The 25848-nt window shown below is 36.1% G+C and overlaps 1 protein-coding gene, 1 long non-coding RNA gene and 1 pseudogene across 10 annotated transcripts; 2 read left to right on the top strand and 1 right to left on the bottom strand.

Moving 5' to 3' along the window:
• The first annotated feature begins 445 nt into the window (after positions 1-445).
• LOC112420131 (N-(5'-phosphoribosyl)anthranilate isomerase 1, chloroplastic) lies at positions 446-5100 on the top strand. 8 transcript variants are annotated; one of them, XM_039832371.1, is made up of 7 exons: positions 446-910; positions 2181-2269; positions 2936-3355; positions 3615-3677; positions 3928-4292; positions 4376-4539; positions 4645-5100. In XM_039832371.1, exons 5-7 carry the CDS (start codon positions 4062-4064, stop codon positions 4868-4870), a joined length of 621 nt encoding a protein of 206 aa, XP_039688305.1. In that variant the 5' UTR covers positions 446-910; positions 2181-2269; positions 2936-3355; positions 3615-3677; positions 3928-4061; the 3' UTR covers positions 4871-5100. The 8 variants fall into 8 exon arrangements, with proteins under 8 accessions (XP_039688305.1, XP_039688303.1, XP_039688304.1 ...); XM_039832369.1 differs by having other exon boundaries at positions 2780-3355; XM_039832370.1 differs by having other exon boundaries at positions 2776-3355.
• A 4356-nt stretch (positions 5101-9456) lies between these two features.
• Positions 9457-12192, top strand: LOC112420435 (uncharacterized). Of its 2 annotated transcripts, XR_003010506.2 has the most exons (3): positions 9457-9737; positions 9815-9937; positions 10499-12192. It is a non-coding gene; the product is annotated as an uncharacterized lncRNA (long non-coding RNA). The 2 variants fall into 2 exon arrangements; XR_003010505.2 differs by having other exon boundaries at positions 9815-12192.
• Positions 12193-16719: 4527 nt separating this feature from the next.
• Positions 16720-24799, bottom strand: LOC11445316 (pentatricopeptide repeat-containing protein At4g30825, chloroplastic-like; annotated as a pseudogene).
• Positions 24800-25848: the final 1049 nt, after the last annotated feature.

Genomic DNA, 25848 nt, shown 5'->3' with positions numbered 1-25848 from the left:
TATTTTTTTGAGGTAAGTGTTATTTTCTTTATTCTCTGTTATTAGTATTACTCTATTAGTGCTACCTTTTTTTTTTTTTTTTGTTTTTGAGGTAAATGTTATTTTCTTTATAAAGTAAAAACATTTAAATGACAATAAATATAAGATAAAATTTTAGTGAATAAAATATAATTTAATTTATAATACATAGGATATATTAAATTAATAAATTTAAAGTATTTTTTTAAAGAAAAATTAGTTTACAAAATTACAAATACTTAAATTAATGATATAATTTTTATTATGAATTAAGAATACCCTTCATGTCATTTTACATTTATCAGCTAGTTGAACCGCTATTTTTACCAAACACTTCAGTTAGCTTATAAGCTAAAAGTTATCAGTTAGCTTATCAGCTAAAAGCTATCAGCTTATCAACTATCCGCTATTTTTACCAAACAGAGACACCATATTTATTTCAAAGTTAATTTTCTCTCTCTTCACCAAAGAAATCTAGAAAACTCTCTCATTCTCAAACAAGCCCTAGCCGCCGCCGCCGCCGCCTCCTTCAGTGTGTCTCCGGCGGTCGTTACATTGCTCCACCATCTTCATCCTCTCCTTTTCATCTGTAATTATACTCTATCAAATTTATTTCAACTCAAAGATGATTTTAAATTTCCCTACGACCATCTTTTCGGCTAGATCTTGACATCCACGCACAAGCTTTTGAAAATCCATCACCATAAAAAGAGTCCCCTCCATCTTCTCTACAAAACCCATTTAAAAAAAAAATCAGGAACGGACAACCTTCGCCGGTGACCACCACGCCGGAGCTTGCAACCACCGCGCCGGGAAAGAGCTTACGTGTTTTCCAGATCTGGGTCAGAATTTTTACACAAACACTTAAACCTGGGCTATTGTCTTCATCAAGGTCAAGTTCTTTACATATTTTGTTTCCATTACATGCAACAACAACAATACAAATATGAAATTGGATGTGATTTTGTTTTATTTCTAGAGATGTAAAAATTTCTTTTGCAGATGAATCTTTTTTAGTTCTGATGCTACTGATAAAAAAGTCTGTTTTTTTTTTTATACTACAGATTGATAACAAAAATCTATAGAACAGCCTTTTTTTTTTTTCTTCAGAATTTAGGATTTTTTTTTTACAGAAGAATAAAATTTTTATTTGTAAATCAAAAGAATTTTTTTTTCACTTTCTGTTATTACTTGTTATGATTTAACAAAAATTTCACTTACATTTTCTTGTAATATGACTCAAATAATATTAATTTCTTTCTAAAGAATTCACTTTATGCTATTACTTTACTTGTTGTGGTTTAACTAAAAACATAGTTTTTTATTTATTTACAAAGCCGAAATAAAAAAATAAAACCAAACTGATACTAAACCATATTCTCAATTCTTTCACTCTGAGAATCAGCTGCTCATCCCTCTATCTCTTATTTATGGGCTCTTTTTTTTTTTTTTTTCCTTATTGCTCGTATGTGATCTGGAATCTTCCTGACAATGAAAGGATAAACATTAGATCAGCTGACAAGTTTGCAAGACAAACAACAAACAAACTAAGAAGGCACAATCATCAGCATTTTCTAATGAATATATTTTGTATATTTGCTTTTTTGTTGTTGATATAATTGTAAAATTGTGTTAGGACTGTTTTTGGATATGTATTCTTTCTTTAACTTCTCATCTTTATACATTTTCTTGTTTTGCCTCATATGTGATGTTGAAGATTCTATAGTTTGTTAAATATGTCATATGAAGCTCAACAATAAAATGAAGATAAAAAATTAAAGAAATAATGAGTTTAATGATCATTTTCATGGTTTTGTAAAGATGAAAAGAAATTATTTTACCTGTCTGTGTTCTTCCTTTTAAAAAGAATTTCCTGCAATAAATAAAAAATGCTATAAATAAAAAATAACCTTAATATGTATTTTATCATAATTAAAACTTCCTGGAATAATCTACAATTCCTTCAAAAAAAAATGTAATAATCTGCAATAACACTAAAATAAAAAATGTAATTAAAATTTAACAAACCCGAATTGCACTTACCTTTAATTGTTTGATTTAAACAATTTTGTATGCAAATGACAAAATGCAGATGAATTGAGACATAATCTGAAAAAAAAAAACGATCTAAACAAATTAAACCAAGTTCTGTCGTGGAACAGAGTTAGAGTCGATTGAGGTTGAGACGGGCTTTGCGACGAAAGTGGACTCTGTAGTGGCGAGCTATTCCAAAGTTTCACTATGTTTTCAGGTTTCTCTTCTTACCAATTTCAATTTCATTTTACTCTTCGTGCATGCTTTCTTACCTGAAATTAGTGCACCCCACTTGTTTGATGAATTTCATAGCTGACATCATTTTGTTATATTCACTATTATTTCAAAAATAACATGTTTAATAGTTGAATCAATTTATCAAGAATTGAGAGAAATTATGTAGTGCTTGCTCTGCTGTTTTCTTGTTTCCTCATTATGCACTTGCTATTAGCTATGAAGCACTCATAATAATTTGAGAAAATGATAGAATGGAATGTACTGACATGTGTTTGTATTGAACACTGACTCGTGTCGATAACGAAATAGCCTTCGATCAGAAATGCCGGTGTTGTATAGATAATCAATTTGTTTGTTCTGTCAGTTTGAGTAATGAAAAACCCTGAGTAATTGTTTATTGTGCTTCTGAATTGTAAACTGGGAATTAGTTTATTTCTTGTGATTTACTTAGATCTGATAGTGATACTACTTAACTTTGTCTCAAAGCTAGATCTGGAACAACTATTGCTTTTATCATGACTATGCCACCATATTTTCTTTCGAGGAAAATGAAATAGCCTGCAGTTGGCCTTCTTTTATCTGCATAAGCCCCAGTCAAATCACAATACGCACCTATTTTCTCCACACCCTTGAGTTTCACTTTCAGCTCCTTGATATTGGCTTTGGGTTAAGAGGCAAGGAATGTTCCTAGCTCCTGCCAAATTTGATACGCATGATCACACCTTACCATGGAAACAGTGAGAGGTTCTGGCATTGAAACAAACCATGATACCAGAAGTTGATCTTGATGATCCCATCCCAGCTGAGCTACACGAAACTAAGATTGCCAATTTGCCATTGAGTTTATGCTTTATACACATAATTATGAGGAACTGCATTTTCACTTGACGAAGAAGGTTGTAGCCTCTTATTGTAAGCTAATGCTTGATTTCCATGCTAAGAAATTGGCTTCACCGAATTTGAACAAGAATGAGCTTAAGGAACGCATAGCTTCAGCCTCTATTGAAGGTCCAAAGCTCTAACACCATAAAGATATCCTAATCAAGAGAAGAAGAGAGAATTTGCGGTAAGCCAATGTGCTTGGTAAACATTACAGATCTGAGTGAGATATATATACAGTGAACTCATTTCTAACTAATTCTTCTAGCTGAAAGCTAACCGACTACTAAATGCATTAACTAATCTCTTTACATATCCACAATTCATGTAGCTACTTAGCATTTTTATGTTATTATTATTGGTGACCATGAATTTTTATGTGCTTCAATTTTCCATGTACATTATTGTTCTTGTGACCTTGCAAGTTATGTTTTCTTTTTGTACAGGTTTAACAACTGGGAGTTACTTGGAACTTAGAGCCACAAACTTCCACAAAAGACCGATTCCAGGTAGTCTAGTCTTTATTTACTGAGTATATGTCTCAATTTTCCGGAAATCTAAGTAGCACTTATTCCTCATGTAGGTTTAGTTTCTTGTTTTTGCTTGTATTGTTTGAAAGCATCATATTCATGGATCTACGTCATAAATCGTAAATGAGCCACTATTTAAATGAAAGCCTAATGAAGGGATGAGAGGAAATAAGCATCAAATTTCGAAGTACCAGGTTCTATCTGAAACATTTAAATATAATTTCTGTAGGTTTGAGAGGAAATAAGCTTCAATTTTCTAGCATAAGATTCGGTCCAAAGTATGAAGTTTCCTGCAAACTTACTGAGTTGGCAAACGTTTCATGTTCATCAAAGGAACCTGAAAAGATTAAGCCTTTGGTTAAGATGTGTGGCATTACATCAGCTAAAGATGCTGCTATGGCGGCCGAAGCTGGAGCAAACTTTATTGGAATGATTGTGTGGCCAAACTCAAAACGTTCTGTTTCACTTTCTGTTGCAAAGGAGATATCAAAAGTTGCAAGAGATTATGGAGCAGAGCCTGTTGGAGTATTTGTGGATGATGATGCAGAAACAATATTAAGAGCTTCTGATGCATCAAATCTTGAGTTTGTGCAGGTACATTTTTACCCGATTTTTATGTATGTTCAACGACAGTTAAATGCTTGGTGACATTCAAATCTTGAGTTTGGACAATGCAGCTTCATGGATCTGGTTCGCGGGCAGCTTTCCCATCTTTGATTCAGGAAAATCGTGTAATATATGTTCTCCATGCAAATGCTGATGGGAGCCTTTTAAACACAATTCCTGATGAAGAATGTCCTCTAGTTGATTGGGTTCTGGTAGATAGTGCAAAGGGTGGCAGGTAAAGACACAGGTCTTGTTGTAAAAGCTTAATTGTTAATTGGTTGTCAAACAATCTGTTTTTTCAGCATAATAATGTTTTAGAACTCATGAGAGGTCTTTGCAGTGGGGAAGCATTTGATTGGGCCCAGTTTAAATTACCAAAAATTAGAAGCAAATATGGCTGGCTCTTGGCAGGAGGGGTCAATCCTGAGAATGTTGGTGAGGCTTTGTCTAGTCTCAAACCTGGAGGAGTGGATGTCAGTAGTGGCATATGTGCATCAGATGGCATTCAGAAGGATCAATCAAGAATAGCTTCCTTCATGGATGCAGTACATTCTGTTCAGTACTGAGTTGCCTTAAATTATTGTGAACCTCAAGAAAGGTGATTTTGTAATTTCGAAATATATCCATTTTGTTTTCAAGTCCACTTGTATTCCCAAAGTTCTTTTTCTCTTTAGACTGCTTTTTAGGCATGAGAATATTGTAATGCTGGCTGATATATCATATATGGACACATACTTCATTTACAAATTTGAATAAAAGAATTTGATGCTGATATAGTGATACTGATATGATTGAACACTGGTGCAATAAAAATAGGACCTACTTTAGTGTTTGTTTTCCTTTCCTTCTGTACCAAAACAAAAAGACATCAAACACAGGTTTGAAAATTAGAAATGAGTCAAGCTTTGATTCCTTGTTTATATTTATGTTCAATAAGATTGACTGGTCACTTTTATGGTTGGAAATTCATTTTCATTTTTCAGATCAGTCGTGTTTTGTTTTTATAACACTGAAGTTGTCAATATAGCTTCTTCGGTGTATACTTCAGTTTTGAGTATACATCACAATGTTGATCAGATGGTTAAAAGAGACTAAAAGAGTAACTTGTTTGGATCCCTGCAGTTTTCACTCAGTGTAGTAGCTGCAGGGATGTTGGATCTAACTTCTAAGATAGAGAAACTTGTGACAATGAAAGTGAGGGGAAAGATTTTTGGAGAATCCGACTTTGATGCTTTTATCGGTTTGCCTTTGAAATTAAAAAGAGCTCCTTATGGGTATGCTTTAATGTATAGATTATCTCTTGAAGCTTGCCATTTTCTTTAACTTTATCTTGTATATGTACCTTGATTTGGAAAGAAAAAAAAGAGATGTCCCCACCATCAAACTAACACCCAATGGAAGTGAAGTTGGAAAGTATAATAATAAACAGAAGCTGGTGTACTGAATACACTTAAAAAACCACAAGCTATACCTTAGCTTTTACTTTTCTCGAACATATAAAGATGGGATAGGATCAAATGACATCATGGTGTCAAAATTAGTTTGACACCAAATCTCATCCATTCATCACATTTAATCCAAAGGTTTAAAACTATCTACAAAATAATTATCCTACACCAATTTCTCCCTTTAACATCTAATTAGGAAAAAAATGAAAACATTTATTGTCATAAATTCATTATCAATCATTTTTTCTCTCATTTTTTTTATTATTACTTTGTTTTTTCATTGAGCATTGTCATATTGAACAAAGAGATTGACAAAAGAAAAGTAAGAATATAACATGTGCAGTTTTTAAAAAATAAATATATTTCTACACTAAATAATAAATATATTTCTACACTAGATAATATAATATAATATAATATAATATATTTCTACACCAAATAACATATATATTATACTAACAAATACCAACATGTAACATAACAAAATATCACACATCACCATAAATCAAATAAATTATTCAAAAAGACTCTAAACTCAATCAAATAATTAAATAAAACAAATAATTCAAAGAGGGCGTTACAATCGGCACCGATCGGTAAGTGAAAACTGCCTCGATATTCTTAATGTGCTCGTCCGGGTCGGTTGTCCCGTCGTATGAGTCCATCTGCGGAGGCTTTTCCAGTCCGCGTGGAATAGGAGCTTCTCGGATACGCCGTGTGAACGGACCGTAAGTGTTACGGTCAGTTCGGGTATCACGAGTGTCCTCGGAGCTGGAGGATGACCAAGAGCGCTCGTTATACCTGGGCGGAGATCTCCCCGGGGGAGTCCGGCGTGGAGGGGATCTCCTAAGGGGAGTCCGCCTTGGAGGAGATCGTCTGGGTGGAGACCGTCGAGGTGATCTCCTTCTTGTCCATCTCCTGGTGTAGCTTGGAGATTTGATGCTCAACGAGTGTCGCGGGGATCTGAAATGTGATTGGCGAGGGCTCCTCCCTCTTCTGCTACATACTGGGGAAGGAGTCCATTTGGTTCGGATTAGTGGGCGTGTTTGCTCCAGATCCATCAGGCGTCGGTTCTGTTCCTCGATTAAAAACGTCTGTCGTTGAACCGTGCGGATCAGGTTACCGATGAGTACACTAGTTGATGTTGCATCTTCAGGTCTCTCTGTAGGTCGTAGGGGACCCTACAGAGGTCTTTGTTGGAGCGGAACTATCTGTGTTGGTTCCTCTCTAGGTGTGTCCACCGGTGAAGGTGAGGATGTCATACCATCCCGTTGAGGGATGCATATCTCAATTCGTATCTGGGAGCTGGCACCGTTGGCAGCCATGGTATGTTTTTTTTGGAAAGCTTTGGTTTTTAGGAGTACAAAAACGGGGAGAGCTTATATATTTCCCGCAGACGGCGACACTGATCGTACCTGATCAGGAGGTGACTGTCGGTGCTTTGAATGCGGTGGCAGTGACGGTGGTGGAATGCATTAGAATGCTTCTTGGAGCGGATGAGGGGTGTGTACCTGTAGGCACTCGGACGCTCAAGTTAGTAGAGATCAGAGAGCGAGGGTTTAGAGGGAAGAAAAGATTCTCCCTTGGGGACTGCATTGAGTCCCCTATTTATAGAGGTGGAGGGCTGCAAATATGTTGTAATGGCACACCTGGCTCTGGCGGTTACGAAATCGTGGGAAGTGTAACCGCCAGAGAGTTTATTGCGGTAACGTGCAGAGAGACGTTGTGGCTTGTTTGAACCGGTGTCACTCGCTCCGTGTACCTCCCTCGCAGAGAGGTGGTGCGTCGCAAGTGATGTTACCAAACGTGGAATTTGAGCTTTGGATTGTATTGGGCCTAAGTAATGGTCCAAAAACCCTTTTGGCCGGTCCAGAACATTTATATTTTAGGTAGATGTTAGCAGTTTAATTAATAAATGTGGGTTATACGAGTAGTCTTTTTTTAATACTTCTGAGATAGGAAATATACAATTCTGAAAAGATATTACTACTATAGCTTTAATGGTACATATACAATTCAAAATAAAATATAAAAAATCATGGAAATATACAATATAATATCTTGAAAAAGTCTAGTTTTGGGAATAAACAGATACACCATGGAGAGAATAGGATGAGAAAAAGTAATAATAATCTTATTATAAACTGGATTAATTAAGTAAATGGTCCCTATAAATATTCAAAATTTTGTTTTTAGTCCCTATAAAATAAAATTACACTTTTTAGTCCTTATAAAATTTTCCATCAGCATTTTTCGTCTCTAAAAATTTTCCATAGAATATTTAGTTCCCATCAAAAAGTTCCATCAACATTTTTTATTCTTAAAATGATTAAGGAAAATGTCACAAGAACTAAAATATATGATTTATTTTGTGGGGACTAAAAACAAAATTGTGAATTTTTATAGAGACTAAAAAACTTAATTAACCGTTATAAATTTTTTATTTATTAAAAGACTCTTAATTAATAAGACATTAAGTCGGAGAAATACAAAGAGGTGACATTGGATGGTACATCTTCCATCCAAACCTTCAGGACAAGTGTTCGCTAATTGGGCTACCAATACATTTCCACTTCTTCTAACGTGTAAGAGAGAATTGTTGTTCCCACTTTTGGTTTGGCTGTGCCACACGATTACTCAAATACCCTTCGGCAGTTAACTGCCGAGGAAAACTTCGGCAGTAAACTACCGAGGAAAAAAAAAACTTCAGCAGTTAACTGCCGAGGAAACCTCAAACCTTTTTTTTTTTTGACAAAATCCATAAATTGTCATTAATAACAAAACTTTTTTTTTTTGACAAAAACCATAAATTGTCTTTAATAATATTTATTGATTTTGAATGTTTCAATCATTATTTTGGTACGTTTTAAACAATTGCAGTATTATACTTATGTATATATCTTAATAAGAATAACATTTAAATCAGTGTAAAAATTAAGTATTTGAATATTGTTTTGCACATTACTTAAATACAAATAACAATAAAAAAATCGTTAAAATAATTGTGCACAATGATTTTTTTTAAGGTATAATATGTTGTTATATTTTCTACATTAAAATAATTGTGTACAAAGATTTTTTTTTATTTAAGTAATTTGCAAAACAATATTCAAATACTTAATTTTTACACTTATTGAAATGTTTTTTGAGGACTTAAATGTTAAGCCTAAAACAAAGAAAAAGGAAATAAAAGAAGAAAATTTCGTTAAAGTTCTTTGGAAATAAAATAGGCAAAAAGAGAAGAAGATCAAATGAGTAATACAATTAAAATAATTGTGAATATTTCCGTAAAAAGGAAATAAAAGAAGAAAATTCCGTGAAAGTTCTTTGGAAATAAAATATTCACTATTGTTGAAGATCAAAGCAGTTATAACAAAAAAAAAGATTTAAAGGAGTAATACAATTAAAATAAATAAGGAAGGCAAATCAATAAAATTAAAAACGAATTATTAAGAAAAATCAATCAAAAATGATAAAGACCGCAGAATATTCTCAAAGAATAAAAAAAAAAAAAAAACAGATTTGAGGTTTCTTAACTGCCGAAGTTTTCAGTTTTCCTCGGTAGTTTACTACCGAAGTTTTCCTCGGCAGTTAACTACAGCCGATTTCATAATTCGGCAGTTAACTGCCGAGGGGCATTTGAGTAAATTACTCGTGTGGCATAGCCAAACTAAATGTGGGAACAACAATTCTCCATGTAAGAACCTACATTGGCTAAAGTTGGATCTAAGAGAGATAATACTATCAACTATAGATCCTAGATAACAGCTATTTTCCTCTCCAGATCCATTAAGCATCTTAATAAATTCCCATTGTCACTCTCAAATTCAAATTTTGAGAAGCCACAATCACCTGCAAACACCATTGCTTGATAAATTCCCCAAGCTTCAGCTGTAGTTGCGCAAGGGATTCCATGTCGGAGCCACGTTCCAGATGCCATCGCCAATCCTTCGCAGTTACGGGCTACAACACCGATTCCCCACAGGTCAGTTTTAGCTAAGCTAACATCACTATTTAACTTGATGATGTCTTTCTCAGGCTTTCTCCATTTAACTGTGTTAGGAATTCGCGCGCTCTGTAGGCTATAGGATGGGATAGCGTTGCTGGGAAGGACAGAATCAGAGACTTGAGCCATTTTGAAGCTGTGAAGACTAGAGCTTGCACGTTGAATCACAACATCTCCAGGTACATCTATGTTTTCAAACACCTTTTGGTTTCGCGCATGCCAGATACTGTAGAGCAAGGCTGTTAGGGCAATGATGGTTTCTTCATCATTTTTAAGGATAAAATTGGTAATCCAATCATGAAAATGTAATACTCCAGATGAGTGAAAATTGATCCCTAGTTGGGATCCAAACCACTCCTTCTGAGTGACCTCACAATTGAGAAAAAGATGTTGAACCGTTTCTATTTTGGACTCACATCTGGGACAGAGCAGAGAACACCTAATGCCTCGTTTGTGGAGTTCATCCTTGACAGGAAGAGCATTATGTAAGAGTCTCCAGAGAAAACTTTTGTGTCTGGGGATAGTCTTAATCCCCCAAACTTTCTCCCTTATAAATTAGATGGGCTTACTTTAGAAGAAGCCCAATTATGTTGTAAACCCTAAAATTAGATATAAAAACAACAGTAGCATTCAACAGCCGCAGCCGCCGCATTCTATTCGCTTGCTTTCGTATTCCTTTTCACACTGATTCTAGATTTTTCCTAAAGATTTTCCCATCATCATCATGATTTACCAAACAGTTGTATCAGCTGTTCACACTTGCTACAACATCGATTTCATGCTGAGAAACATGGTTGTTAAAATGACATCTGATAGAGAGATAGTAAAAGAGTGGATTGAAACCGTGACTGTCGATGTCGGAACGTGGACGGAACTTTTAGACGCAGAGCTCAGAAACGAATTAGTTATCGGGTATACAGCTGCTGGAAGTGAGGTTGAAGGAAGTGCTGTTGCAATAATTTTGTCTTATGGTTCTAGCGTGCTTATCTACAAGGTACCACCAACACACGATATTCCAACAGAACTCACTCCGCCAATTCATGTGTAACCCAAGGGTCCAGTTTGTTGGATTCAATACTTATTTATATTCTGTTCTACTTGAAAACACTGGCATTCAGATGACAAGTCCAGTTGTCGACCTGATGATGAACGTCCCCGCCCATCAACGGATGTATTCCTTGAGAGATATCATTCACAGACAGATCGATTTATTGATTGAAATTCCGAGGACCAAATTAATATGGTATCTCTGTTTGCTTTGGAAGAGTTGTATGTTGCGTTTCCGGACGGATTAACTTAATCTCGGTCACTAGATCACATGGAACACACGAAAGCTGCTTTATCAAAGCCGAAGACATCGGAAGAATTGCTCTTGAGATTACTTACTTCTGATGTTGGGTATGTGCAGCAATGGTTGCAAGAGAGGTAATAATGGGTGCAGGGGAAAAGGTTGATTTGGGATTCTTCGTTGCTAAGACCTTTTTCGATGAACTTAGTTGCTTTAATTGCTGCTATATGGGTTGAAAATGTAACATGCTAACTGACCCCAAGACTGAGCTGCCAATGGATGAAATGGTCCGATCTATATCCGAGATATTTGATCGGAGGCTTGAAATTTCTTATCCTTTTTTTTTTTTTTTATGATTGTGACAGTTCATGGGAAGATGATCCATACGGATGGGTCTCATCTGGTGACAGTGGAGCTTCACTGAACAGATAGGTTGCAAAGCACAGGTTATCAGATGATTTCGCTGTAATGGACATCTCCCCATGAACTGTCACAATCATAAAAAAAAGGATAATAAATTTCAAGCCTCCGATCAAATAGATCGGATATAGATCGGATCATTTCATCCATTGGCAGCTCAGTCTTGGGGTCAGTTAGCTTGCATGTTACATTTTCAACCCCTATAGCAGCAATTAAAGCAACTTTGTGAGCTTCAGCAGTCATACCCACAAGATTATATCGAGGGTTGCTCAAAATCACCCTTAGATTTTCAGGAGGAACCCCACCTGCCAGTCTGTAAGCCAAAACTTGGTTACCATGTAACAAGCTTAAAAGACAACCTTTAAGTTCATCGAAACTGGTCTTAGCAACGAAGAAGTTCATCCAGTGACCGAGATTAAGTTAATCCGTCCGAAAACCAACGCAACATACAACTCTTCCAAAGCAACAGAGATACCATATTAATTTGGTCCTCGAACAAGTCATCACCACCCTCAAAATCTATCACTCCATTTGGCAGAAATTCAATCAATAAAATTTGGATGTTGGAGTTTTTTTTCTTTAATTACAATTGAATAAATTCCAATCTCTAGTATTTTTGTCAAGTACTTTAATGGCTAGAACTAAAATTCACTTTTTAAGTTGTCCGAGGTTGCATTGATGTATGAATTCACTATGATATTAAATTGGCCTTTATTTTGTTTCAAATTATCTTCAGTTTTAATTTTACATTTTTGTCTTGCACTTGTCTAGTTTTGTAGCCTAGGTGAAGGATCTCACTACAAAACCTATAATCAATCCTCTCCAAATAACTGAAATGAAATCAAGATTTGAAAAATATTTGAGAGTTGTCTCTTCCAATTCTATCCAAAGCACATTCACAAAATGGCATAAAACATATTAGGTTTTCACAAAAGTTACAAGCATTTTTTTCAGACCTAAAAAACTTTTAAAAGGCATAAAACATATTAGCACTTCACAAAATGTATCTTAAAATACTTGTTAGAAACATTTTTTATAACTATAAACCATAATTTGACGTCTACAACAAAAGACAAAGTTTCTTACATGCATTACAAATAAAATTTACGTTGAGCTGCATTCACACATCTAACTGCTTAATCCACTAAAGTTGTAAAGATAACAAAACAATTTTTTAATTTTACCACTACACTACAAACGATCTATAGCACCTAGAACACGCGGAACCATGGCAGTGCTCCACCACCGACAAAATAAGCAAGGGCTAACATAATACAGCTCTATAAGCAGCTCTCTTGGACATATGTGCTGGAATATACAATCATGCCCTAAATAATTTGCATTTTCAAGAGAAATTGCACTGCAAGTAACCATAACATATGGTGTCAAAGAGCGTCGCTGCAATCATTTACGATGATAGCCAAACATAAATTATCAACAGAGGAGCCATTGAAACAAGGCCATAGCAAACAAAAGCATCAACGCTTTCAAAAGTATTCACTTTGCTGAGAATAGTTTTTCATAGTTGTCCAACACCATGGACACTTTCTTGTGTGGTAAATCCAGTTTCCATGAGTTACACTTTACGTGAAATTGCGTAAACTAATTTTGTTGGGGAATATGTTCAACTTACCTCTGTACTTAATTTATTAGGCCACTCCTCATAGTTCGAGTTTCTCAAAATTCTTCTGTCATTGTCGGATATTGATTGATCCAAAGGCATTTTAATTTCAGGTCCCCCAAAAATTTTATTCGACTGAGACCTGTAGGCTGGGTCAATGTGTATTGTTTCAAGAACAGAGCCAAAAAAGTTTGTCACAGATAGAACATCCAAGTGGCAAATATTACATGAATGATCAATCAAAATAAATAATTCAATTAAAATAAAATTTGAGCTAAAGTTGCACATGCAAGGTTACACCATCTATATTATAACAACTATCAGGCACTTGGCCAATCAATGTTGGGCCCTAAAGATATCCACAAGCGCAAAAATAACTATACAATTCTGATTTTATTTACATTCTCTATTAATCAATTATAATTTTATATTATAAGTATTCTTTCAATATTTTGATAGAATCCAACGAACGTTATTACAATGCCATTATTTACAATCTTGGGACCTTCACGGTTTTGAGTATGATCTAAATTCCGATTACCTTCTCGTTTATAATTCAGCACAAAAATAATATATAGATACTTCCGAAAACTTGTTAAATGGCAGTTAAAAGACCTAGTGCTAAGATTCCATCCGAGTGAGTAGTGAGATCCTAGTAAGGGTGAATCCCATTGTGGGTCTTATTTTTGGTAACCATACATCTGCAAGAGGTTGATTTCAAGACTTGAGAATCTATGATCTCTTGGTCACATGACTGCATCTACAACTACTGCCCCCAAGGTGGCTGACTTCCCTTTGAAATGAATCAAATGATATGAAAGCAGAAAAAATAACACTGGGGCATAACACAGTAGAACAACCAGACTGTGCTTGTTCAAAGACTCTTATCTTTATTAACACAGTAGAACAACCAGACTGTGCTTGTTCAACCACTGGGGCATGAATGTCGTTGATACAGGTCCATTCTGTAATATGCCATTGACATTAACAAATTTGAATTATATGAGTTGAAAAGACAGCAAAGAAAGGTCAGAAATCCCAGATTAAACAACATAGCCTTCAAAAGAATATGATACTCCATTACTTGACATACTGCAGATGGAATTTTATTAATGTGTACTTCAGCTTCTCTTGACTATCAACTTTCTTAGCAAATAAGTGTAATGGTTTTGTGCATATACAAATGACCGAAAATATGAACAAATGATAGGCCTGTTACATGCAAAGAAAAAGAACTCCAAGAACATGTTTGGAAATAAAATTCAACATGAAAAATATGCAGAAAGACGGACATACAATACAGACAGTTAATAGTAAGGATGAAATACTTAGCCTGAAACAGCTTATAATATTTACCTGCTCAATAAAGCATTGTCATATATATTCAGCCTCTCAAAGAAGGCAAGAGTGTAGAATGTAAAACGATCTACAACTGAAACACCCACCTGCATGATATTCAAAAGAAGTACAATAGACAATTTTAGTTGTTCATATGACTATTTAAAAATTGGAGAGAAAATGAGAGATACCTCAAAAGACAATTTTAGTTGTTCATATTATTTAACTTTACTCCTAATAGCACTAACCATGGATGTTTTACAGCTAAGGAATATTAACATTTTCTAATACTCCTTAAACTGGAGCAAACAAGTCTTATATACCAAACTTGGGTTCAGTCGCATTTATGAGAGCTGCAGGTTTTGTACCTAGTCTCATCTTTTACCATGAAAATCAAAGCATGGTGTCTTTAAGTCAAAACCCTGTCCTCCCTCTTGGACTGAACACATGGAGGACATCTCTTTGTGAAGGTCTGTTTGGGAGGGATTTTTTAGGGGAGGAGAGAGCTTGTTTTTCTTTTCGATTTTTAAACAAGATATAAATGTTTTTAAAAATGAATGAAGTGTGATTGAATTTTTATAGGATCATATGTCATGGCATTCTTTTCGTTTTATTAAAATCTCAAATATATAATAAAATATAGATCTAGCCCTCCAAAACCATACCCTAAATCCGTAAATCGGCCACCCAAACAGACCCTACGGGAAAAAGTGCTGAACAAGTCCCTGGTTGTCAGTTAAGCGGCTTTCCAAGAACAATCGACCATATACTAACTAAGCCTCTGTCCAAGACTCACGTTTTCTGATCTCAGAGCCAAACTCATTGTGCACAGAAGCTCCCGGATAATCTTGACACTGAGTTTGTGGGGGACTGATAGAGTATGGTGTGGTATCAGAGTACTATACACTCACATTATAGGATTAATATCTCTTGCGAAGTATATGACAGCTGTGACATTTTGTTATAATGAGTTTTGTAACAGTAAGAAAGTGCTCCTGTTCTCTACATCTATAAATACAGAGCCTTGTATCATTTTCTCAATAATGAAGAGTAACAATTAAAATTCCTCATTTCTCTCTATATACTATCTCTCTATCATGAATCTCTCACTATGTTTCAACAACCATAGCAACGATTAAGTTCATGCATACATCTGGGTCCAAATGATGCGAGTATGAGTTCTGTCCTTTCATGCTACTTCCAATTGCCAAAACACCTGGTGAATGAAGCTGTTGAGATCAGGAAAGAGGAAAACCACATAAGCGACAAAACATAGGGAAGAATAATAAGTCAGAAAAAAATATCTCATTATTGCATATTAAGCAATTCTAAGTTTCAAGAGGACAGTTATGAAACTGCATGGCTAGTGAAAGCAGAAAATATGTTATATAATTAGCCATGCATGTATATATTTGTATCACGATAAAGCCAAAACCATAACACTGTATAGGATATTTGTAAATCTTGCTATAGGGATATCCATAACTAAGCATAAGGTAACCATCATTAATGCAGAAAGAAAAATCTTTCAGAATGGACTTCCTTATGCCCTAAAAAAAATTGTATAACAACCCCAAAGGATGTCGATCAATAAAATACCATCTAATGACGAGAAGATCGGAAGAGCTTGAGTTAAATAAAATACCTGAGTGAACAAAGAAATAAACATTAACGAAAAATGGTAGAAAAGGAAAGAACAAGAAGTGGGAAGCAATTAAATAAAGAGATGAACGAAAATGAAACTTGAATTTTGATGAAAAAGATAATTAAGTCACAAATGACCATAACAAAAAATCTATTTTCCTACAACAAAAGCAATGTGAGCTATAGATGTTAAAAGACTTCAAAAATATCAGAATCAACAAAGGTGTATCTACAACAGAGAAACATTGATATTGAACAACTTTAAACAAATGGAAATGGATGTTATAAGGTAACAATAGCAGCAAACAACAACAACAACAAAATCTTATCCCACAAGGTGGGGTCGGCTACATGGATTGAATTACGCATAAGGTTCTACTTATGTGCACATAGAAGTTTAACTTTAGGGATATTCAGAGTCCATGTAGCTAGTTACTCAGACATGTCAGCCTTTTGAGCTTGAAACTGTCACTGTTATTTCTAAAAATCACCTCCTACAATAACAGGAGCTTTATGAGACAATTATCTTCGGACAGCTGCAGTAAAATGTAGCGAGACTGCTTGAATCAGTATTATGCTCATGTAGTGAGTGAGAAAACACAGCATCATACTTTTACAGCGTAACTAATTTCAAATATCTTATACAGCCATTTCTTCAAAAAACCAAGGCCTCGAGTCCTCAACTCAAATTAAGAATTTACGATCACCAAATTATAAGTTCTACAGTGACAAGTAACAGATCTAGAAAGCAAATAAAGAAATGAACTTCCTCTGCAACAACACATAATATAGTGTTTATTTTCTTATATCTAAGAATATACAGAAATATTTCACAAAGGAAGCAAACGGTCAGTGACTATAATCAAGGAGGACTTTAGGGTCAAGCTATTTTTCAAAATAAACAGGGTTAGAAAATCCAAGACCATTTACAAAATGTCATAGGTTTATGATATTCATAATTTTATCTGCTTTGTCCATAGTGACCATTTAACAGCTTCTAAGAACTTATCGTTTCGCTTCAGTGCATTGATAAGATTAGTGTAGGTTGTCTCGTCAAGTTCTATTCCATTTTTTCTCATTTCCTTGATCAATTCTACAGCCTCTTCATCCACTCCAGCAATCCCATATGCCTTAATCAATGTGTTATAGCTGCAAAAATCAGGTCGGAGTCCACATTCATTCAACTCCGCGAGCACATCAGACACTTCTTCGATCCAACTTTGTTCACTGTAGATATTGATCACGGTGTTGTACGTGTAGAGATCAGAAGCATAATTTGATTCCTTCATCATTTTCAGTACAGATCTAAACGCGTCCATTTGGCTATCTTTTCCATAAGCATCCAGCATTGAATTGTAGGCTTCAAGGGAAACTGAGAATACATCAAATTGCATCTTGTGAACAGTTCTTGACATGTCGCTGAAGTCCTTCCTTTTCCCATAAGCATCTATAATAGTATTGTAGGTAATGACATCAACCAAGCCTTGTTTCTTAGGCATAAAATACAACCTCCGCACAACAATGCTATATGCAATCACATCCAACGAATTTGGTGAAGAAGACATCTTCAACTTTAGATGTAACATCTCTGCATCTTTGAAGCGTCCCATAACACTATAAATATCGATCCTTGTACAAACAATGTGCTTGTTCAGCTTCTTCTCGTCAGCATCACTTTTCATCATCTGGTTATATATTCCAACAGCATCCTCGAGCAAACCTGCCTCTTTACAAGAACAAATCATCTACCAACTTATTCTTCACATAAGCCATAACCACAGTGGAACAACAACTCCGATTAACCAAAATATACAGATAAAACAAACCTTTAAGAAAACACGGCAACTCATAAACTTTCCCAGCCCTCTCAAACACTCACAAGAGTACCAATTATCGAAGAATAATGACATCCACATCTCACCATATCATCAAGTAAACCAACCAAACCATCCAAATCATCCTCACTCGCTTGCAACTTAATCATCGTAAACAAATTAGACGAACTCTGCTTAAACCGTTATCTCTTCAACTCCTCATAATACCACCTAGCCTTTTCATAATTCCCAGCTCTACCCCAACCCTCAATCATTGATCGATAACTAGTTTCATCCGGCTCAATCCTCCCACCTAAAGTCAAAAACACACCCTCAGCACCATCCATATTCGATGCCTTACCATAGCCCGTAATCATCGTATTATAAACAACAATACACATTCAAAATCACCAACCAATTTTCAACATTCAAAACCATCACTTCCCTCTCCATCAACTCAACCACACTTTCAGCCTTTTCAAATAACCTTAACCTCGTATAAATCGTGATCATCGACGAATAAACAGATTCACAAACCACACCAAATATTTTCATATAAATTCCGCTTCTTCAACATTCCAATTCTTCTGGTAAAGCCTCATTAACATCCTGAACGTCGCCGCGTTTTGAAGCCAATTTAGAAGCCAGTTTTACTAACCCGCGTTTTGAACAAGCGTAGATGAGTGTGCTGAAAATTTGGTAAGTTAATTGTGGTTCGTATGAATCCGAAGCTAAGATGATTTTACAAAGGAGATTTTCAGCAGGTTTCCCAGTCTTGTTTTTTGGTTAATGCACGAATGGAGGCGTGGGTGATTTTGATTGGTTGGTTTGGGTTTTGATGAATGGTTGAGGGGTTTGAATTGAAAGGGTCGATGGAAATTGAGAGGAGACGTATGCATGACAATTGGGCAGGGTGGGGACATGTTTTACATTTCCCGTCCCAATACCCGATTCTCATATACTTACCTGTTACTCCACCCATATCCAACGGGGATGAGAAATTGAATATTATCCCCGTCTCCCATTGAATAATTTTTTTTTAATAAAAACTATAATTTTTTTTTTTAATAAAAACTATAAGTTTTTTTTGCATCCCCTAAAGAAATGTTGTAATGCATTATCCAACAATATGTATTCGTTAGACCGATTGATTTAATTGCACCTTTGAATATCAATGATACTTGATCAGAAGGTGGTTGTCGGCGCTGGATTGAATGCGGTGGTTCACAGTGGTTGTTTGTACTTTCGGTGAGCGTTGGACCGAATGGGAGGTGTGTACCTACAGACACTCCGACGCTCAAGTCAGTAGAGTTCAGAATGGGGGTTTGAGAGTGTGTGAGATTCTACCTTGGAGGCTGCGATGAGCCTTCTATTTATAGAGGAGGGTGAATGCAGAGCCGTTGTAAGGCACACGTGTTGTAACAACCCAATTTTTGCTAGATTTATTTTATTATTTATTTATATGTGTTTTTATGTGCTTCTCTGTGAATAATTGCTTATGTGTGTATTTTGGTTGAGATTAGTAGAATTTGGTGTTAATAATTAGTTTAGACCGGTAATTATTTAATAACTTTCAACCGTATGAGGATAGAAACTTTAAGAGTTAGATTTTAAGAAGTTTTGAGCCCATTAGAGTTTTAAGGGTTAAGCCTATTTGTAACACTCCGTTTTCCCAACTTAAAAATTTCATAAATTAATCAGAGTAAAACACCTTAAACGGAATGTTACACTTCTTTTCTTAAAAATCATAAATGGAATAATTAAATAATTATCCTTCAAATTTCAACAACGTAGTAATCAAAACTTTGCAACGGAATTAGTTCAACGAAAATAAAAGTTCCAACAACATGTTCCAAAATTGATACATGAATGAATGATAAACATAGCAACAATTTCCCATCCCGTTACGTATTAGAGCCCTAGGACACTTGAGCCACCACTCCTACTAATCTTCAATTACCTGCAAGTTACCCATACGAAGGGTAACATTTTCAAGCAGAAGGGGTGAGATTTCTCAAACAATAATAATAAGCATATAATTCATCAATTACAGTTAACAACATAGACATCCCCTTAGTACTCATCAAATCCATAACAATAATAATAATAATTCATATAATTCATCAAATCCACTCAATAATAATTCTTCTTAACATCCCCTTAGTACTCATCAAATCCATAACAATAATAATAATAATTCATATAATTCATCAAATCCACTCAATAATAATTCTTCTTAACATCCCCTTAGTACTCATGAATAGAAGACAACTTAACAACTATACATCAACGTTATCAATTCATAACAATAATTATTCAGCAAGAATCTCATTAGCAATACATGAATAAGGAACAACTTATCAACTTAACATAACCATCATCAAATACATTTAACAACTCATAGATAAAATCATGTAACATCATAACAACCTCACATTCAACACTATAAACAATCATCATAACATCATCATAATCATCAACATAAACAACGTAAGAGTACACCACCTCTTATAAAACATCAAGGTAAGAGTACACCACCTCTTATAAAAACGACAAGGTAATAGTACACCACCTCTTATAAAGACGACAAAGTAAGAGTACACCACCTCTTATAAAAACGACAAGTAAGAGTACACCACCTCTTATAAAAACGACAAGTAAGTACACCACCTCTTATAAAAACGACAAGTAAGAGTACACCACCTCTTATAAAACACCTGACATAAACTATCACCAACAACAGCTACAACTACGACTTCAACAACAACACCAACGATGATGACAACATCGACAATTTGCATAACATACTTATGACTTATTCGACAACGTACAACCCAACAACGCTTACAACTTAGACCAACATTTACATCTTAATTAAGATTCAGCAGCAACACTAGTAGCACATAGACATCTCAAACAATGACAATACCAAATGATAATCAACATTACTTAAACATCATACATAATCCACATAATGCATTTGCAAATTTACCAAAATATTAACAACCTCAACCATCTTATATCAGACTCACTGAACATCAACAGTATTTTAATAAATCTTTATCTTAACCCAAGGATCATCTCATAACATCTCGTGCGACAAAGATCGCAAAACCCTAAACAAGGTTGTCTATCACTCAAAGGCTCGCGAGGCGAGCGCCTCTACTCGCTATGGCGAGTTCACAAAAGTTGGCTGTTCGCCTTGGCAAACAAGCAACTCGCCTTGGCGAATAAAATCAGGATGCTATCGAAAACTTGACATTTTTCACACAAAAATCTCATTTTTAACTTCCTCGTAATGAATTTCATTCTAAAAACTTGCCTAATCATTCTTGTAACACCCCGTTTTCCCAAACAATTAAATAATAACAATAATACAACATCAGAGTAAAACCCAAACGGGCATGTCACACCACAATTTCAAATTTCTTAAATAAAATATATAAAAAAAAATCTATTTGATAAAGCATCCTACAAAATCATCATTAAACTTGCAGCGGAATAATTCAACTTGAATAACAATCATCCCCAATGTAATTAATCTCCAACAAATATTCATGGCATAGAAGCCTCAACAAGCAAAACCAATCATCAAAAGGGCTACAACAACAATATTCAAAATTTGATACATAGGAAAAGAAATTAAGAAATAAATTCCCATCCCACGTATCAAAGCCCTAGACACTTTGAGCCACCACCAAACTACTCAGGATCACCCGCAAGTTACCCATAGGAAGGGCAACATTTTCAAGCAGAAGGGGTGAGATTCACAACAATAATATAGATAAAGAATGCATCAATTGAATCTAACACCCTATCATATAATCCATCAACAATATAAAAATATCATCATTTTCGAATATCATCAACAACGGTAATTAATAACCCACTCAACAACTCATGCAACTCATCACCTCTCCACTAAGACTCCTCTAACAACACCCATGCATGTGGTACCATAATCAGGACCGTAGCCTCACCGCTGTAGAATGGTTAAAGCATTCATTTCCAGGACATAAGTCCTCACCACTAACACCACTTTGAGCAACTAGTGCTCCACCACTTTGAGCAACTAGTGCTCCACCACTTTGAACGACAAGGCGTTCCAGAGCCGAAGCTCTCCCACTGTTATGCTTATGCAACTGACCCACTTGAGTATATCTACATACAATCCAACCTATGCATATATTTATGTATACGACTCACCACTCCAATTTACAATGTTCATGTATAACTTAATTAAATAAAGCATACATCCAGCCAACACCCATTCATTACAACCAATTTAGAACATCCAGAAAAATACATCAACATAAAAGCCATGCTTATTCAACCAGATAAATCAACCATCAACAACAGAAATCAATCCAACAAAATTCTGGGCAGCTCACCTCACGAGCACATCTGCTCGTTATGGCAAGCTCAAGAAACAGGGCACTCGCCATGGCGAGTTCGAGCCGAACTCGAGGCGAACAGAAATATGGTGCTCTCGGGAGTTTTGACATTTTTCTCACTAAATCATCAATTCTAAGCTCCCTATTCATCCTTTTAATCTACAACTTGCTCCAGTCCTCTCTAAAATCATCTAGGTACATAAAACTACCCAAAATACGGCTTATAACAACACTTTAAAAAATCCGGATTTTCACTCACTAACTCGCCTTGGCGAGTGGTTCTGCTCGCGAGGCGAGCCATGAAGTTGCTCACTCGCCTTGGCGAGCAAAGGCTACTCGCGAGGCGAGCGATGAACTTCTGTACGGGCAGAATGCATTTTTTTTCCCAAAAATCCCATTTTCCTTCAATTCACTCCCCAAATTAGTTTACAGATATGCAATGAAAAGTTATATGCACCCATAACCCATTCCTAACACAAATTCAGTGGTTCCTACTCTCAAAACTCATTAATTTAACAAAACCTAACTTCTCCCAATTCTCACATAAACCTGTTAAAAACAAAATCAGAATTCAGAACCTATACAATTGCGGTAAACCTCACCCTTACCTTAGTTTTGCAGAAGAAAAATGCACAGCAAAAGATCCTTGGCTCTACTTGCTCTTCTCTCCCCTTTTTTTTCTTCCCAAAAGTCTTGTTTTTACGTAAAACTGTTTTCTCTGGTTTTCCTTTTCTTTAACTCCAAAATGTAACTCCCTTAATTTTAATTACTCCCCCTTAATTCTATTAAATATTACTTAACTCCCCACATTCCAAAATAATACTAATTCTCAATTATTCTAATTATTATTAAAATAAACTATATAATAAAATAAGCACACCACATAAATCACCAAAAATCATATATAAGACTCCACATAATCCAAAATAATAAAATAACGATTAGAGCGTTACAACTCTCCCCAAATTATAGAATTTCGTCCTCGAAATCTTACCTCAAACAAACAACTCAGGATATGAATCCCGCATCTTACTTTCCAGCTCCCAAGTCAAGCTTTCACCAATCGCTCCGCCCCAAACGACTCTCACAAGGGGTATTTCCTTACCCCTTAACGTCTTCACCTTCCGATCGTCAATCCTCACCGGTAAAGTCTCAACAGTGAGATTGTCTCTAACCTGCACATCATCTCTCGGAATAAGATGCGAAGGATCCGCTACATACTTCCGAAGCTGTGACACATGAAACACATCATGCAAGTGGTGTGGTGGCAAACCAACTCTATATGTCACCGTTCCAATCCTCTCTGAAATCTGATACGGACCAATGAACTTCGGAGTCAACTTCCTCGATTTCAAAGCACGTCCTACACCCGTCATCGGAGTAACTCTCAAAAATACATGATCACCCTCCTGAAACTCAAGGGCCTTCCTCCGCTTATCATGGTAACTTTTCTGTCGACTCTGTGACGCTTTCATCTTTTCCCTTATCATCTTGACCTTCTCAGTCGTCTCATGAACCAAATCTGGTCCCAACACAACACTCTCTCCTGACTCAAACCAGCATAACGGAGTCCTGCACCTCCGACCATACAAAGCTTCGAACGGTGCCATACCTATACTCGAATGGTAACTGTTGTTGTAGGTGAACTCTACCAATGGTAGGTGACTATCCCAAGCTCCACCTTGTTCAAGCACACGCACTCTCAACAAATCCTCCAAGGATTGGATCGTCCTCTCCGACTGACCATCTGTCTGAGGATGATAAGCCGAACTCAACCTCAACTTCGAACCCAAAGCGTCCTGCAAACTCTTCCAGAATCTAGATGTGAACCTCGGATCTCTATCCGATGCAATACTCGACGGAACTCCATGAAGCTTCACAACATTATGAATGTAAATCTCAGCCAACTGAGCTACTGGATAACTGATGTTGATAGGAATGAAGTGCGCCGACTTTGTCAACTTGTCGACCACAACCCAAATAGAATCATGTCCTCTTGGAGTGTTTGGTAAACTCGTCACAAAATCCATAGAAATGCTATCCCATTTCCACTCCGGCACATCTAACGGTGTCAACAACCCTGCAGGCTTCTGATGCTCAACCTTAGACTTCTGACAAGTGAAGCACGCATACACAAAATGAGCGACATCACGCTTCAAACCGGACCACCAAAACAACTTTTTCAACTCATGATACATCTTCGTAGCTCCGGGATGAATACTCAAGCTACTCTTGTGACTTTCCTCTAAAATTAACTTTTTTGATTCTTCATTGTCAGGAATACAAATTCTACCTCTGAATCTTAATACTCCCTGATCATCAACTTTGAAGTCACTATCTTCAGTGCCATTACCAGCAACAATCAGATCAACCAACTTGACATCCACCTGCTGTGCTTCTCGGATACTACTCAAGAAATCACTGTTAATTTTCAACATACCCAACTGAACACTCTTCGGTGTCAACTCACACACAAGACTCATGTCTCTAAACTGTTCCAGCAAATCAAATTCTCTTACCATTAATGCAGACATGTGCAAAGTCTTTCTGCTCAACGCATCCGCAACTACATTGGCTTTATCAGGATGGTAATTCAAACCAAAATCATAATCTTTTAACAACTCAAGCCATCTCCTCTGCCTCATATTCAATTCCTTCTGATCAAATAAATATTTCAAGCTCTTGTGATCACTGAACACTTCAAATCTGGAACCATACAAGTAGTGCCTCTAAATCTTCAAAACAAAAACCACTGCAGCTAACTCCAAATCGTGAGTGGGATAATTCTTTTCATGTACCCTCAGCTGCCTAGAAGCATACGCTACCACCTTACCATCTTGCATCAAAACACCTCCTAAACCCAACTTAGACGCATCACAATAAACAACGAATGGCTCTTCCGGCTTAGGCAAAATCAGAATAGGAGCAGTTGTCAATCTTCTCTTCAACTGACTAAAGCTACTCTCGCACTGAGCATCCCAAACAAAGGACTTACCCTTACAGGTCAACTGAGTCAATGGAAGTGAGAACTTCGAAAATCCCTCAATGAATTTGCGGTAGTAACCAGCCAAACCCAAGAAGCTTCTGATCTCAGTCACCGACTTCGAAGTCTCCCATTGTGATACCGCATCAACCTTTGATGGATCAACTGCTATACCATCACCAGAAATAATATGGCCAAGGAAACTCACTTCACTTAGCCAAAACTCACATTTTGACAATTTGGCATACAACTTCTTTTCTTTCAATACTTGCAATACAATCCTCAGATGTTCTGCATGCTCCTCGTCAGTCTTAGAATAAATTAGGATGTCATCAATAAATACAACCACAAACTTATCCAGAAATGCATGAAAAATTCGGTTCATATACTCCATGAACACACCAGGCGCATTAGTAACACCGAAAGGCATCACCTTGTATACGTAATGACCATAACGTGTCCTAAAGGCCGTCTTCTGCATATCTCCATCCTTCACCTTAATTTGATGGTAACCAGACCTCAAGTCAATCTTACTGAAAATCTTTGCACCAACCAACTGATCCATCAAGTCATCTCGGAAGCGGATAC

The sequence above is a fragment of the Medicago truncatula genome, chromosome 3, assembly GCF_003473485.1.
Source record: "Medicago truncatula cultivar Jemalong A17 chromosome 3, MtrunA17r5.0-ANR, whole genome shotgun sequence".
Lineage (NCBI taxonomy): Eukaryota > Viridiplantae > Streptophyta > Magnoliopsida > Fabales > Fabaceae > Medicago > Medicago truncatula.
The sequence above is the reverse complement of the archived record's forward strand: the minus strand, read 5'-3'. Positions and strand labels throughout refer to the sequence as shown.

Excerpts from the sequence above, each read along its gene's own strand:
- LOC112420131 (XM_039832365.1), top strand. Across the intron at positions 4,293-4,375 it reads CAAATCTTGAGTTTGTGCAG|CTTCATGGATCTGGTTCGCG; the intron begins GTACATTTTTAC and ends TGGACAATGCAG. Across the intron at positions 4,540-4,644 it reads GATAGTGCAAAGGGTGGCAG|TGGGGAAGCATTTGATTGGG; the intron begins GTAAAGACACAG and ends AGGTCTTTGCAG.